Source organism: Chlorocebus sabaeus, chromosome 10 (assembly GCF_047675955.1).
Source record: "Chlorocebus sabaeus isolate Y175 chromosome 10, mChlSab1.0.hap1, whole genome shotgun sequence".
NCBI lineage: Eukaryota > Metazoa > Chordata > Mammalia > Primates > Cercopithecidae > Chlorocebus > Chlorocebus sabaeus.
This window is the reverse complement of record NC_132913.1, coordinates 68,745,974-68,763,901: the sequence shown is the minus strand read 5'-3', so window position 1 is coordinate 68,763,901 and position 17,928 is coordinate 68,745,974. Positions and strand designations below refer to the sequence as shown.

Sequence of the window (17,928 nt, the reverse complement as noted above, 5' to 3'; positions counted from 1 at the left end):
TCAGATGAATCATGCACATACCTATCTAGAACCAACCCTTTCACTTGTACATTTAATCCTTCCCTTTTTGCCTTCAAGAATTTAGTTCCAGCTCTTCTCCCCTGTTACATATATCCCAAGTTTTTCACTCTATTGCAGCATGCCTATCAGCATAAAAACATGCTAATGCTTCTCCTGTCTTAAAAGACAAAAACCCAGAGAACTCTTCACTCCACTTCAGCTACTGACCCCCAATTCCATTTCTTTGGTCACCTTTGAGGCAAAACTTTTGAAAGAATAAGCTATAATGCTTCCGATTCCTTTCCTTCCCCCACCCCCGCCACTACTGTCTGAAATGCTTTTGTCACCACCAACAACAGCCTCCACATTATAAATCCAATGGCGAGTTTTCAGCCCTTGTCTTATTCGATCAAGCTGCCGTATAGAAAACATCATCATGCTTTCCCCTTTGGCTTTATTCACTTCACTTCCAGGATGCCAAACACTGTTGATTTTCTTCCTTTCTTACTGATTGAACCTTCTTATCTCCCTTGTGGGCCTCTTCTTGCCAACCTCTTCATGTTGTAGGGGCCCAGAGTGCAGACACTGGCCCTCTTCTGATCTCAGCCATCTTAATATGATTTTAAATACCATCCATATGCCAAAGATGTATTAAGTTACCTTTCCTGTTCTCTGCCTGTCCTCAACTCAAGATGAGTATATACAAAGGCTTAGTTGATATTTACACTTAAAATAGGTCTCTCTAGCTAGCAGGCCCATGACTGAACTCTAGAATTTTCCACTCAAAAGGTATTCTCCTGCAATATTGTCTCAACTGATGAAAACTACATTCTCCAAGTGGCTCAGGCTAAAGACCCTGGAGTCATCATAGAACCTCTTTCTCAGATGCCAGACATCCAGTCTGTCAGCAAATTGTAAACTGGATGTCAGCAAATTGACTTCGACTACTTCTCACCATATCCACTGCCACCACTTTTGTTGGAACCATCTCTCACCTGTGTTACCACAGTAGCCTCTTCTCCATGTGTCAACTCTTTATCTCCTACTCTATTCACAACACAGTAGCTAGAGTGTTCCTTTGTATACCTATGTTAGATCATGTGACTTCTCTGACAAAACGCTGTTATAGATCCACCTTTCTCTCAGAGAAAAAGCCACAGATTTTGCATAATCTCTCCTTCCACCATTCTTCCCTTTGCTTACATTTCTAGCCATCCTTGCCTCCCTATTGTTCTTTAACATAACCAGGTACATTCTTCAGGCCTTTGACTCAGCTTTTCTCACTGGAATACTCTTCTTCTGAACCAGGTGTTCTCAAAGGATGGGTCCCCTGGGAACTTTGCAGAAATGCAAATTCTCAGGCCTTACTGCAGGCCTACTAAATCAGGGATTCTAGATGCGGCCAGCAATTTGTGTCTTCAGAAGCCCTACAGGTGTTGCTATTACACCCTAAAACTAAGAACAACTGCCCTAGATGGGCAACTTCCTTACTTCCTTCACGTCTTTGCTCAGCTGTCAATTTCTGAATGAAGCCTACTCTGAGTATCCTGTTTAAAATTGTACATTTCACTCCTTCTCCAGCACTGCACATTTCTATACTCTGCCCTTTTTTCATCACCCGTATCTTCCAAAATACTATAAAATGTATATTTTTATCATATTTTTTGGTCTCACCCCAGTAGACTATAAGTTCCATGAGGGTAATAATCTTTATATGTCCCATTCACTGGTATATACAGAATTTGACACAATGTAAGTACTCAATAAATATCAAATTAATTGAGTGAATGGCCAGTAGGGACAACTATACAAGTAAAGCATGTCCAACCAACAGGCAGGCAGGGAGTCCTCTGACAAGTGGGGATTGTGGGCGGAGTATATAATTAACAAATATCACTTCATTTCATTGTAAGGAATGCAGAGACAAAATACATACATATGTTAACACTCCCACTCCTGGTACCATGGTACCAGATGTGTTTTATGGAACACAGGAACAACCCAGGCATCCCAACCACTATGCATCTTCTTTTCTAGTATTAGGAAGATGGAAGAATTCAGATTGCTGTCTTATGCTTTCAGACTGTAGAAACTTAAGAGTATTAAGGTTTCCTAATTCCCTGGGCTATCACCCTGGTGGAGGTGGGAAATATACTCATTACATTCCTATACCTTCTTAAGTAACAGCTACAGCTCCTTGACAGAACTCAAGTTCAGGGTAGCTGCAACTGTGGTTCTTATCTTCTGTGTGAGTTTGTTACAAAGGAGAGGGTTGGAGTAACTTTTTGCCTTTCTATATGAGTTTTAAAAGCATTCCAAACACAAGCAAGGTAACTTAGGAAGAGAAAAAGATACTGAAAGAAACGATCATTTTTAAAAAGTCAGCCTTGGCAACAGACCAAGACTCCATCTTAAAAAAAAAAAGTGGCTTTCTAAAATTTCATTATAGACCTCTACCTTTCTTGTAACACAGAACATGCACTGGTTAAGAATACTGGCTCTAGAATTAGAGCTCTGTTATTAGTTGTGTTGGCCATGTACAATCCCAGGAGTAAGTGCTATCATTTAATATTTGCAATATGGTACAAAGGCAATAGCTGAATCCTGCTACCATTAAAACCATGGTAACACTACAGATATACATGCAACAAAATACTTACCTTTGGTAATCATTTCTGCTACAAATTTACTCCAAAAAAGGTGTACAATTTTGAGGATCCCTTATTTATAGGAACGATGCCAAGAAACACAGGACTAAATAAACCAGATCACTTTTGCAAATTTTTAACACAACGTGTTTCTTTGTAAACATCTAATGTTGGCCCTTTTATTGCCTTTAAAACGATCTCAATATTTGTCTCTACAATTGACTAAGGTAAGTAAAACAACATCTATGAAGCATGAAAAAAAGAACCTCTTTAATTCCTACCATATAAATGATGGTTACATTAATATTCTATACTTTTGGCTCTGAACCATCTAATAGCTTTATTCTAGTACAACAATAAAAACTGTTAAGGGAAATGAGGAAATAGCATGGGGATTATTGCTCTTAGCATTTAATAGTGTATTGAAGTCTTGATGATGCTTGCTTACATTTGCTTGGAATAAGTATCTAAGGGGAAATTAAGCCCTAAGCTGAAGCTACTATTTGAAATCCCAGAAAGGGCTCCTGGGAATAGTTTGGCTTTTTGTGACAATAGATTTTCTGATGAAGTACACCGTTCCCTAATGAAAAAGACCTGGCACGGCTTCATATGATAAAATTTGACCAATGTGAGGAGTGCGATGATCAGTTTGGGAATGAGTGTTTTAATAAAAGAAACACGAAATCGACTGTGCTTTGGCAGGACATACCCCAAACCATCATGAGAGCTGTCGTCCTGGCCCACAGATGATCCCCACCATGCTACAACTGTGCGAGTTCCCACTGACATCACTGACAAAGCTGGCACGGAGACAAAGACATAATCCAAAAGCAGCCATGTTGTATTCTGCTTCATTGGAGTCCTATGAAAAACAAACTAACTTCCCCGCCTCCCCTGACCCACCCCAAGAAACGTACCATGGAAAAGATTTGAGGTTCAGTTGAGCTACTGAAGATGTGTATTTCTAGGCAAGTAGATAAAAGGGATAGGAAAAATGAAATTTTAGAAAGGAAAAGGCAAGTGTTTTCAAATGATAAGGTCAAATGTGATAAATGTGAAAAAGGATGATACAATAAGAGGACTCTGAGTTACTTGGGTTGAGACTGTCTAATACTTTAACTGGAGCAACAGGTCATAGTTTAGGAGGGGTAACAGTTGCTTTTATCTACGTTTTATAAAAAGACACCAATACGATAAGTTGCTCTCTATCAACAACATTGAAGTTCACATATTCATTAATAAAAAATAGCTTACATTACCCGCATAAATGCTTGATGTGTTCTACAGTTAGCTACTCCGCTGGACACTTGTATGCTTCCTGTAATCACGTCAGAAGTTCCATTAGAAGAAAAATAGAATCTTGGTGGAGACTCTGTCTTTCTGTTCACATCCAAACTCATGTTATAAAACAAAACTGCAAAAATATAGAGAATCACAGTTAATCTATTTACCGAAATACATCTATTGTTATTTTTGAAGTGCTAATAGTCAAAGTTGTATAGATTACTGGAAATAATATCTGGAATTCTCTTTATTAAACAGCTTTTTAAAGACTAACCTGAAATATGAAAGAGGGAACAATTAAAAATACAAATTTTAAAAATTACTTTTATAAATAAAGATTTATGAACTTTCCTCTAGATTTCTATTAACACTAAAATCTTCAGTTATTTGCTTAAACCTCCTATATATAAAAATTTCAAAAATATAAACATTGTTGCTAATAAAAGTCTTGCATAATGGTTCAGATTCCTTTGGAGTCATTTTTTCCTCAGAACATTGACTAAGAAAGTATAGACACAGCACTTTGCTCAAATGTTACTTGGAAAAATTCTATCTTATGTGGTTGTATGACTAATTTTATATATGCCTTTTTTAAAATTTTAGATTTGTTTGATCTGAAGGCTTTTTATTTTTTATACACAAAGTGAACACATGATTAAGTCAAATCTATGTATATGGTTTTCTTAAAAATATCATCTTCCCAGTCTTATGCCCTGATTATCTGTCCTTCCTCTACATGTTATTGGTTTCTGATTTGACCTTCCAGTGTTAATTTGTGCAATTAAAAAAAAAATTCTCTCAATAAATATTCTAGCGGTTTGGCAGGGTTTATTTCAAATCTGACATAGTAAATATTCATCTGCTCATGAAGATCTCCAAATTATTAAAAAAAAAAAAAGAAAGAAAAGAAAAGAAAGAAATGTTAAAAGCAAACAAAAACTTCCAAGCCAGATCTTACCAAGAAAGTGAGATCCATTTCACGAATCTAAATGGGTTCTTTGCCATGCAAGCTAAATATAATATTCTTCTGAGGTGTCACTCATTATATAGAAGCAATAATTCATATGTGATAGTTTAAAGAATGTATGTAATTATTGACATGTTCATTTATATTTTAGGAGTAACTTACACTTCTAGAAGAATTTTACCTACTTATTTCAAGGAAACAAGCATAAAATCTATATTATTCTTTATATATTTCAAATAAATCCTTCAGTCATCTTTTTAGTTGGAAAATAATGAAGTCCAAGCCAATTGGATTTCAAAATTATAACTGAGATTCAATACCTCAGAGAAATAGCACTGCAACTGAAATAGTTATCTACAAGTTCATTGTCCTGAGTTCAGAAAAAGAGTAAATGAAAATGAGGTGAAAAATAATCTACTACTAGTAAGACTCTTACTACTAGTAAGAGTCAAAATGTCCTGGTTTTATTAAACATGCTTGTCATGTGAATTATTTCTCCTGGGAGTCATTTTGTGATAATTCTAAGATATGTTTCTCTAATAATGTGATGATGTGTTTCATATGTTTGTCTTCAACTATTTTTAAAAATATCTGGTCACAATGGAATTGTTAGTAGAGAAAACACTGGTTTTACATAAGAGGAAAGTGCCCCATCTACTCAGTGTGTGTCTTTCAGATTATCCATCAGCTTGTCTGTGTTAATGTGTAATTTACTGTGTGGTCAGGTTCTCAAACTGCCATTTTCAAATCAATAACTAGATGAAGGCTTGCCCACCCTCTTATTACTGTAGCTCTGGCCATGACTTTTCCAGGGCACTATTAAAAATAAGTCTGATCTAAAGCAGAGATACCAGAGTCATTGTGTACCTTTCAGGTACAGGCTCATTGTGTACCTAATGCATACTGAGACATCTATTACATATCCATGGTATTATTTAATAAGTATGTGGTCCCTTCATGCTGTTTAGATAACAGCAGCCTGCAGGGTCATGAATACAATAAACTCTTGACAGGTCCTAATAGAGGATCATAAATATTAAGAATTATTAATCTCTAAATGATATGCCCAGATATGCTCTTCTCCTACCACAGGCTAGTTTCACTAGTAGTTATTTTCATATTAGCCTAAATAAAACAATTAGGAACATTAATCTGCTAGCAAAAAATGCTTATAAAGTCACATAAACATGATTTGGAATTCGCCACCATGATTTTGGATGAGCTGTATCAATGATACGTTCTCCAGAGCAGATAATTGAGTTGTCTATACATAGGGAAATGGGTATGGTTCTTAGGAGCTTGTAGTCACAGTAAATTGTTAACGGGCATATTATTTATATAAGATAGAATCAGGTCTAGCTTCTTGAATTTTTAAAATATTTTTATGATCATTATTTTTTTGAGACAGGGTCTCATTCCATTGCTCAGGCTGGAATGCAGTGGTGTGATCACAGCTTGCTGTAGCCTGGACCTCCTGGGCTCAAGCCTCAGCCACCTAAAGTGCTGGGATTACAGACATGAGCCGCCATGCCTGGCTTTCTTCAATTATTGAAATTGGATAAAATATGAAGAAAGATTTCACAGGTTAAGCTCAGTTGGTTTACCTTAAACTAACTTAGCAAGAGATACTATGTCCTTTGCTTCTCATAATCTCTAAACAACTACAGCCTTCTAATGTGCCCAACTCATTAGTTAGAACAATGCAAGAATTTGGAAGATGGAGAGGAAAAGTATGCATCAGGTAGTTTCTTGCCCCTGCTCTAAAGATCTCCATGGTGAAAACCGGTGAGGGCTCCAAACAGGATTGTGGGATTAATGAAAGAATTGCACCCCATCAAGGATTAATTTTGTAAGGCATACTCACCAATGTAACCTGGAACTTCCTTGCCCTTATATGAGAAACAAAGTGTTAGATCCATGCACACAGAAGGCCATCCATTTTCAACACAGTCAAATTTCGTTCTATTTACTGACTCAGGGTGGCTTAAAGAAGCTTCAACAATGACTACAGGTCTTGTCCTGAGAAGGAAATAAAATTAGCAATGTTAATTACAGAATTATTTTCTTTAAGAAGTGCATTTGTTTTGTCAGTTTACACTGACCAAGTAATTTCATGAGTCTTCCTTATTATGTGTGTACATACTAATTACATTTCTGTGCACAGGGAAAAATAACTTTTTATTTAAATGTCCAAAAATATTGACTTTGATGATTTAATTATAACTCTGTAAGGTGAAAAAAATACCCTAAAGTGCAATAATTAAACTTCAGAATACCAAGAGTATCATGAGGTCACTACCACTGCTGATTTTAAACACTGCCTCCCATCATTTACAATTAAACCAAATTGCCATTAAGCAGTGAAATGTATCAATCTTACCTTAGCAATACAGCAGAATCAGACCGAAAAGCACCAACTGCTACATCTGGAGGATAAAAAACAACACAGATTAATGATCATCATTAGTCAAAGAGAATTACTTTTCAGCTATAAGTACTGAACTACGTATCACCTTTGACTACCTAAAAACACTACTTGTAGAAAATTAGAGATATATGCTAATATCTTACAATTCATTCCTCTTTTCTCTGAATCTACTCATGTACAACAGTCATCCCATTATGATGTATCATAAACTTTATGACAAAAGAAGTTTACTACAACAAAATTCAATTTTTGGACTAGAAACATTCAAATTTCCTTTCTAAATAAGTTTTCTTTCTTTTCCTCATTATCTATTTGATTTTCATGAGTGCTTTCATTTTTTCAATAACACAGACTATAACATTGAGTAACTAACACTGTTAAGCTGAGGAATTACTTGATCATTTTAGGCCCATCCTTGAATTAAGGAGAACTTTAAAAATGAATAAAAAAATGATCAGTAAGATGAAGTCTTGCATACCAGTATTATGTACTTCACTATAAAGCAGCATCTATAATAGAGCTTATTCCAATTTATAAATTATGATAAACTAATTACTCACCTACATATCCATTATTATCTGCATCAATTTGTCCTGATATAGACTGTCCAAACATACTTAACGATTTGCTGATCTGAAGTCCTTCAATTCTCTGAAAAATAGGAAAGTTGAGTGGGAAGTAGTTTTTGAATACTAATATACCAGAGAAGCAATGATTTAGCTAAATAATGAGCTTTCCCAGGCATGCCTTGGCACATCTACTAACAAAGTTACATTTTAGTTAAATCAAATACTTCCAAGAGTGACAAAATTTTCCAGCTTGAAATGAACAGATAACATTTATTTTGTGACTAAAAAAATTTACTTTACTTTGTGAGCAAAGGGAAAATTATATTGTACAGATTTTCTAAAATAGTCCTGACTCCCTCTCTAGTCTTTTCAGAGATAGGGGTCTCACTATGGCACCTGGGCTGGCCTGGAACTCCTGGGTTCAAGCAGTCTTCCCAGCTCAGCTTCCTGAGTAGCTGAGATTACAGGTGCACACCACCATGCCTGGCTTCCTTAGGTCTCCTTCAGGCTCTGTATTTACTTCCTTTCCCAACATGAACAATTAAATAAGTAATTTGGAAAACAAGATGTCTATAATCACTTAGCGGAGCCTATGACTGAGGCTTTTGATAAAAGCCGACTTTTTAACAAGAACAATCCTAGCCAGATATGTACTTTCTATTCCACATGTCTAATTTCATGTTCACATACAGGTTTATAAATATTAAGCTGATATTCATACGAAGAAAATTAGTATTTTTGTTTACTAGGCAAATACATTTCTTTTATGTCAATTACAGAGAACCATTTGCTCATTTTTGCCTAATCAAAAATAACTGCCAGCTAATATTTCCATGCAAATATCAAGGGAAAAACTTTTCTTCTCTGCATATGAATGTCATTTTTTTTCTAGGCACTGAAATGCCATGATTTTTCAACATACAAAAGTGAAGTCAGAGTAAGATTCTGAGACATGATTAAAGTGCTGTCATCTTACTACTCAACAGTGAAAGAAACCCAGAGTATCATATGTGTGTTTGATCTCCCTGTGCAATCTTCATGAAATATGGAGCTCTAGCCACAAGGCGAAGACACAGTTAATCAAATCCAAATGGGCATATTTTAGAATCATATGGATATTACTTCGGAATACAATTTAATGAAATACAAAGACAAATATTTAATGGTCAATAGATAAGCTAGGGTGGAAATGAACTACAACTCTTATTTATGGAAAAAGGGAGTTTGAAGAATTATTAATCCCTTAAAATAAGATCATTTGTCACTATAAGTAAACGGTGAAATGAAGTGTGAAGTATTTGAAAGAGAAAATTAAGAAAAAAAAAAAGTCCACATAACCCTGGAAGTTTTAAGGATACGCATTATAACCAATGCTTCTTTTGGAAATAGAATAGTATCTTACCTGCGAGAAGGCTGATGAGACCCCATCTGCACGGCCATTGTAAATATAAATAGCACCTTGCAAGTCATCTTCTTGTGGAGCTCCGATAGCAACATCTACCCAAGAATTTAAACAGTGGAAAAATAAATTCTTGATACAAAGAATGCAACTTCGAAAACTAACCTAATGAACCTTAATTCATATCACGTAAGAAAACTCTCTTTTATGAAAAATAACAGTCTTCCTCAGACAGAAAAAAATAAAATAGGATCATCATCATATACAGGATTGCACACAATAGTTTGTATATGGAAGAAAGCAGAGTGGAAGCATCTGAGAGGCAATCTAACAAAATGATTAGGGCATGGGCTCTACAGACAGACCACTGGGGTCTGATCCAAGCTCTGCCACTGGGCACTGCCATGCTAGGCTGGGCCCATTTCTTAATCTGTGTTTCAATTCTCTCACCTATATAATGGGATCATAATAAAAACCACTCTCAGCATAAAAGGATATAACTTCTGTAAAGTGCTTAGAGCAGTGCCTCACATGTAATAACTTCTCATAATCTATGAATATTTTGATCATAAGAATTTTTACTTTGGGAGTCCGGACTTACCTTATTTGCAAAATGACTCTTAACTTAATTCCTATTCCAATGAAAATGATTAAGGTATCTGTTAGAGATATCTGCACACACAATACACACAGGATTTCAGAAAAAGGATTTGTTTTGTAAAATAATGATTATATCACCTTTCTGTATATAATTATGTCAGACTATGATACCAAGGGGAAAAAAAGATCTGATCAACTAATATAAGAAAACCTGAGTAAATGACATGGTTAAGTGCTATAAATATATAGCACAAAGGAGAAAAATAATATTCTACAGTTGCAAGAGCATTTCATTATTTTACCAAGTATTGTCTATTTATGCACATATTTATTTATATGCAATGGCTTTTTATTACTTTAACAGAAACCTAAAGTAGTTTGTCTTCATGATATTACTAATTACCATCAAACTGAAAACCTTTTTATCAACAGTGGTAATTTTTGGCTACTATTTCAATGAAGATAAACATATCTTTGATGTATAACTCCATGCTAAACAATGTAAAATTGTAAAAATGCAAAAGCTTTTCTAGTTTCAGTTAAAAAGAAATGGTAGACACCTATATTTGCTTTGTTTATACATACTAAGGCTAGCCTCTTTTGACTTGTATGAAGTTTTTCAAACTTTCATATGCAAACATGCCCATTCATTTATTCATTCATTGGACAGCTAGTGAGCACCTATTATATTCCAGGCATTTGCCTGGAGCTGGCAAAACAGGGCAGTACCACAGAAAGAAACTCATTGTTTAGTGGGGAGGAATGGCAAGTAAGAATAGACTAATAACATAGCATATGAGGAGGAAGTGGTGGAAATTACAGAAGGCTTTTCATAGAAGATGATGCCCAAGATAAGATTAAAGTATCCATAGGTCATAGCCAGGTGAAGAAAAGGAGAAATGCAATTTAGAGATGGGGAAATGCAATTTAGAGATAGGGAAAAGCCTGTGTAAGGGCAGGGAAGCAACAAGCGGCATGGCACATGTGAAGAATGGCAACTCGTTTGGAATAACTGGAGTCAGATTTGTGCAGAATATATACATACAGGAACAGAGGAGCAAGAATCGGAAGGAAGAGAAAGAGAGGAGGAGGAGAAGAGGGACGTGAAAAAAAGGAGTGGAGAAAAGTATCTTATAGCCATTGAACGGAAGACAGCAATTTCTTTAATCAGGGCTGGGTTTATACTTCCACCACTGTGGTTAAAGCTGTAGAATTTGCTATACATTGATTCTTAACACATGAAAAAAATAACAAGCCTTGTTCGTGAAGTGGTTGATGTAATTCTTACAGTATCTGTTATTAGCAAGAGTGATCTAGATTAAGGCAAGTATTTAGGAAAAATACTGATGAGCCTTTTCAGCCAAAATATTTAAAAGGTCCAAATGAATTTTTTTCCATACAGAGGACACTTCAATCTTTGGCTATCACATATATAGATTCAAACTCTTACTTCCTGGATTATACCTGGATCTGTTATATAATAAAGTTCTAGCTATTATTATTCAAATGAGAAAGATACATTTTGAAATATATATAAATGTTTTCCAAGCCTATGCAACTTAATTTGGGACACAATATACAGAACACAGATATTTAACGATTGCTTTTACTTCTTATCTGAATATTTTCATTCTTTTAATATAAATCAAAATTATTAGTATTAGTGTCGGCCAACACTTCTGTTTACAATGTAGGTACTGTGATATGGGCTTCGTGCACGTTTACCCAAGTAACTCTCACAACCACCATATTAAATAAATATTCTGACTCCAACTTTACAGATGAGGAAACTGAGGCACAGGGTATAACCTGCTCAAGGTGACAGAGCCAGGATGTCATGGAGCTGGGATTTAAACCCTGCAGCCTGGCTCCAGAGCCTGTGCTATTGCCATGCTCTACGAACTCATTAACAACAGAGGTCATACCCCCAAATTTCCCTTCCTAATACCGATTCCTGTTCTGTGTCAAAGAGGTTCTCTCTCTCTCTCTCTCTCTCTCTCTCACACACACACACACACACACACACACACACACACACACACACGAATACTATTCAGCCATTAAAAAAAAGGAAATCATGTATTCTGCAGCAACAGGGATGGAACTGGTGGAGGGTGTCATTATCTTAAGTGAAACAAGCCAGGCACAGAAAGTAAAATAACACATGCTCTTAACTCATAAATCAGTGCTTTAAAAATGTATTCACATGGATGTATAAAGTAGAATGATAGACAATGAAGACTCAGAAAGGAAAGGGGTTGTTGGGGGTGGATAATGAGAAATTACTTAATGGGTAAAAATGTATGTTATTTGGATGACAGATACCCACAAGCTCTGACTTGATCACTATGTAATCGATACATGTAACAAAATGGCACTTGTACTCTATAAACAAATAAAACAGAAGTGCTCACTTAATGATTTGATGATATATCAATATTTCAGGTGCACACAAAGTAATAGTACAGCTTGTAATTTACAATTGTAGAACTCATGGTTCTGTCTAAAAATATTCAAACATATTGTCTAAAAGTCAGATAATAAGGCTCAAGGTGAAAAAAGAAACTAAACCGATAAATAGCGGTCTTGTCAAATCTATTTTACATATGAAATAAAAAATGCTATCTGCTGTTGGTCATGTCAGGTATATTAGTCTGACCAATTTTTTCATGCTTTTGAGGAATTTTACACTAAACTTTTGCCAAATCAATTGGTCATCTTTTTAGAAAATGGCTTGTGTTGCTTTTCTAAGGACACAGGAAATAGAGTCTAATTTTTTTTTTTTCCGTTTGAGAACAACTGAAAAGTGATATGACAAATGCCAAGATAACTTAGGTTTTGCTACACAAAGTACCACAAAAATTTGCATAATAAAGACATTAAGTGTGATTTGCATCCAATATTGGAGTCTCTTTCTACATAATCCTACACTTCTTGCCATGAACACAAAGTATCTTTACCCACTCACCCCAGAAAAATAAAGTAAGACAAGATGGGGCAAAGTAATAAACACATAAAGAAAAAGAACTTGTAAATTCCTGCTGTCTCATGCAGGCAGACATGGTGGAATAGGACACACTCACCCTGTTTCCACATCAGCAGTGGTCTTGCTAATATCTAAAATATAGAAAATGCCTACTTATGGGCAAAATAGAAGATAAAATTAGAACTGGAGGACCGGGCGCGGTGGCTCACGCCTGTAAATCCCAGCACTTTGGGAGGCCAAGGCGGGCGGATCACGAGGTCAGGAGGTCGAGACTATTCTGGTTAACACAGTGAAACTCTGTCTCTACTAAAAACACAAAAAAATTAACCAGTAGGCATGGTGGCAGGCGCCTGTAGTCCCAGCTACTTGGGAGGCTGAGGCAGGAGAATGGCGTGAACCCGGAAGGCAGAGTTGCAGTGAGGCAAGATCACACCACTGCACTCCAGCCTGGGCGACAAGAGCAAGACTCTGGTTCAAAAAATAAATAAATAAATAAATAACTGGACCAAGTAGAAAAAGATATATGGCATTATAAACACTCATTGAAGTGTTAATGTAGCCACTAAATGTAAATATGCTGTGAATTATAAAAGGCATTATAAATAGCACAAAAATATGCAGAAATACTTTAAAAAATCATTTGCATAATAACCTTCCAGACATAAAGGTATTACCTTTAGGAGTGGCGTGCTGAGGGCTTTTAGCGAAACAAGAGTTATGTGAAGCCCAGGGTCTCCTATATAAACTAAGAGACTGCACTGTCCCCTGAAAGTCCCCTCCGAAGTCCTCTTCCTAAGTCTCATTGACAGAATACTCTCTGTCTGTCCTTCGCACCACTGGAAAATTACTTGGGCTTTTCCCAGGTACTAGAGTAATTCTAATAAGGGAATTTGCCTATTGCTCATGACAGTTTTACAGCTCTAACTATAACAATAATTCAAATTTGTCATTGACATTTTGATGCCACAAAAATAATTTCTATGTGTACATACATATATTTTTCACATTCAAAAGGGTAAAAATAGTGGTCTTCCTTAAATGTGCCAATTCAAACAAGACAGAAAAATAATAAAGTGTTTTACTAAACAGTGATTTTGTGTTTTTAAAAGAAAGAATTGGGTTGTCTATACAACACACATGGCATATCAAAATGCATAAACATGGTTTTATCCGCAGGTCTTTATTAGGTAGAACCCTTAAATTTGCCACTAAATAAGGCTTATGTTTTCAAGTATTACTTTTATTTTCTACTTGATTGTAGAACTATAAAAAAGGGTGCCACTATTTTCTTCATTTTCATTTATTATGGTACATAGTCTGTACCTGATATGGTACATCTGACCCAAAATAAATGTTCAATAAATATCACGGAATTGCTGGTTACTTATGAGATGTAACATCAAACATAATAAAATTTTTTGCTTTTAATCAAATCAGACTTTTAATAAAAAGATAATAAAATAACAGTTTCTTATTGCTGTACATTAAAACTGCACACTTCTGAATGGAGAGATCAGTTATCAGTGAGTTGCTTTTCTATGACACTGGATGGCTGCATAGGAGCAGTGCTGACTTGAATGTATACAAACTCTCAAGGGATGTGGACTCAATGTGATGAGTGACGGCAGCAATGGCCAATACAGGAGTGCAAACCAGGTGTGCCGCCCCCTTTCTAGGAAGGGCATAAAACAAGACATGATCCCTCTTACAGTTCCAATTAAACAAAATAGCCACAACACCTTCCCTCACCCCTGTCCGGGATGAGGTTATTGTGAAAATGAGCCAGTGCCCAACCTGGGGTTCTGGTAGGGTAAGGGAAGTAGGGGGAAGCTAGTGATGGGTGGGGTACAGAGAGGCTCCCCTCCATACATGTTTTATTAAAATATTATGTGTAATCATAATAACCAAAAGTATACACATATATTTCTTCTCTCCTTTCAGTTTTAAAATAGTAAACAAAAAATCCAGAACAGTAATACTTGTATAACATAGTTACACTATTTTACATTTAAGAAGGTTCCCTGGAAGCATGTATGCAATAACTGACTTTTCGTGTAGAATAACGCATTTTATATATTTAAAGTAGATTGTGGTATCTAGGTACAAGAAGACCATTAAGGAGATGAGAATTTATAGTACCCCATCACTTTAATCTCTGAGAAAGCTGTAGCCTAAAATTACCATATACTAATTGCCAATGGCCTTATCAAGATGACAATTATGAACCCTAAAATTAAGTATCAAATACTTATGTGTTGAACTCCAGGAAATTGCACATTCTCCTCTTAAACCTATTCATCATTTCATGCACAATTTTAACAGACTCAGTTACTTACCACTTAGAACTAGACTGATAAAAGCAAATTTTTAATAGAGAATGCTAGTAGATGCAGGGATTTTAACAACAGGACTGATATCCATGGCGATATGCACAGTTACCACACTACCATCTATTCAGTTAGTGAAAAACTTCAGTATCAGTGGGTAAACAGCCACTGTCCCCAGGCTTCCCAGTGGCCTGCTCAGAATCTCTTCTCGAATTCCCCAGATCCTCCCACAACATGGCTATAGGGAATGCCTGGCAAAGCAGAGGGCTTCCAGAACCCTGCTCCAGCTCTGCAGCCAGCCTCTGTTGGGTTTGGTCAGTGTCTTTATTGTACTGATAGTTAAATACCATGGTCCAATGAGTCTATGATACACATTTCCTGCCCATATTTTATTATTTCTGAAATCAGGGTCTTCCTTAACATGAAAAAATAGTGGGCATTAACAGCTTAATAGGCAGCTTTTAGGGACACATAAATAACAATGCAGTTTCTAATCAATGGTGCCTTAGAATCACTGAAATAAAGTATTTTGAATATCATCCATTATTAACAGCGGTAAAGATCAATGGGTGACAAACTGAGAAGTCATACATAACACTAAAGAAAAGAAAAAACTTAGCATGCCATTCTGGCTCCATTTTCTATAGGAAGGTAAACAATACAAAACTTTAATCATATTTTCTTCCATAAACCATTTTGAAAGCAGAAATCAAGCACCAAATTGGTAATTTTAATTACCTTCAAAGCCATCATTGTCAATGTCACCAAGATTAACTATACATTCGCCAAATCTTGCAGCATATTTGTCACTTCCAACGAGGTTTGTTTCCATTTCATTCATTACTGCTCCCTAGATAGAAAGGGAGAGAAACGGTATCATTATAACACTCCCTGACAACTTTACACAATTTACTGTTGTAATTGGATATGGATTTTTTCTAATGCGTCAAACAAGTTGGACAAACTACAGACTGAGCTTTAGTACACACATCTCAGTTCAATTCAATAAATATTTATTGAGTCTGTCAACACATAATAGTATGATTAGAGCTCAGAGGACATAAAAAATTGTCAAACTCATGATCTCTAGCTTTGAAAATCCAATAAATCATTTTGATAATTCAATTTAGCAAATATTTATTGAGCTTCTACTAAAGACAACACACTGTGCAAAGAGTGAAAAGGTGAAAGGGGGCAAGGAAGTGTGTGTATAAAACACATTCCCTTTCTTCAATAAGCCCACAGTTACAGGGAGGACTTAGCCCAAGCATACAAATGACTGAGAAGCAGAAACTGCTTTACAATATCAAGAAGCAAAAATAAATAAATAAAAAATCTAATTATAACAGAAGAGACTTCATAAAGGAGATGGCATGCCAGGTGGCTATTGAAGGATAAGCATAATTTTGATACACAGAGAAAACCAGCAGCAAAACAAATTCCAAAGAATTTGGCTCTAATGAATGGCATGTATAATGAATGAGACAAAAATGTCAGATTGCAGTCTTATAGTGTAGCATCTTGATTGTCAAGGAAAATTTACTCTTAATTTAGGGAACAACAGGAAACACTGAAGGTTTCTGAGGAGTGACATGCTTGAAGTTGGTCTTTGGAACCAGCAGCAGTGGAACATAGATTAGTCAATGGATAACTAGGAAGGAGGAAGATGAGTTACTACAATAAGACATTCAATAATGTAATAATTAGCTGTTACAATCACAGCTATCAGTTCTCTTCGCAAACTTTGATCATGTCAGTCCTTTGTATTAAAAAGAGAAAAGGCCCTATCCTTTCTTCTTCTCAAATCTACTTGGCACTCCTTAAGCATATACACGTTCTTTCCTTGTTAAGTGTCTTCATTTGTGAATTTTCCAATAGAAAAATTCTGATTTTTGTCTTTCTCAAACACTACTTCCTCTGTAAAAGCTTCTTGACCTAAAGGGAATCACTTCTTCCACTTCGTATGTACTTACAATGTGCCATGTACCACGTCGTAGTCAATTGTTTACTCCCATTGGTGTCTTCACAAGATCCTGAAGTCCTGGGGACAGCTCTATGATTATTACCTCTTTTTATAGTCCTGGTTACATTTCAGATACTCACTAAATGTCATTTATTTTATTTTAAATGAACTAAGATGACTGGGAATCATCTTTATAATCACTTGACGCTGAAGCAGTGAATGACTGATTCAAAGAAGTCAGGGATAAAACAGCTTGGCTCCTGGGCAAATGTCTAAATTAAAGAGCAGAAGGGTGAAAAGGCTCCAGGGACAACAGACAAGGTACAGACTTAAGATAGTGCAATGGCTCTGAAGTTCTGGAAGGAGAGTTTCAATAGGAAGAGGTGATCACTATTCTTCAAGTATTCCCTAGTCACAGAGAGTGGTGACTGAGAGTTCACTGGGAACCCCTGAGAGCTATTTTAGTACAAGTAGGTAGAAGCCAGAGTCACTCAAGTATCATTCTTTCTTGAGTTCATTCAAAAACAATTTCACCTACTTGTCTAGGACTCTTTCAAGCCCTGATGAAACAGCGGTAAACAAGACACAATATCTCTCCACATGGCATCTATACTACAGAAGAACAGACATCAGCAAATCGAATCAATGTAAATAAATGCCACTTAGTGGTTAGCGCCATTTCAGAGAGTTGAGAAATTAGAGGTTAAATGGAGCAAAGGAAGACTATATCAGAGGATTTAAAAGCTGAAATCACTTA

General features: G+C 35.9%; 1 protein-coding gene across 1 annotated transcript in view; it reads right to left on the bottom strand.

Annotated features, from left to right (window-relative positions):
• The window catches only part of ITGA4 (integrin subunit alpha 4), a 77,313-nt gene that overhangs the window by 32,891 nt on the left and 26,494 nt on the right, over positions 1–17,928 (bottom strand). Inside the window, exons 10-15 of the mRNA XM_007965535.3 lie at positions 15,947–16,058; positions 9,299–9,393; positions 7,888–7,978; positions 7,280–7,325; positions 6,764–6,918; positions 3,908–4,062 (exon numbers count right to left, since the gene is read on the bottom strand). Coding sequence (XP_007963726.2) covers positions 3,908–4,062; positions 6,764–6,918; positions 7,280–7,325; positions 7,888–7,978; positions 9,299–9,393; positions 15,947–16,058 — 654 coding nt within the window. The remainder of the gene's footprint in view (positions 1–3,907; positions 4,063–6,763; positions 6,919–7,279; positions 7,326–7,887; positions 7,979–9,298; positions 9,394–15,946; positions 16,059–17,928) is intronic.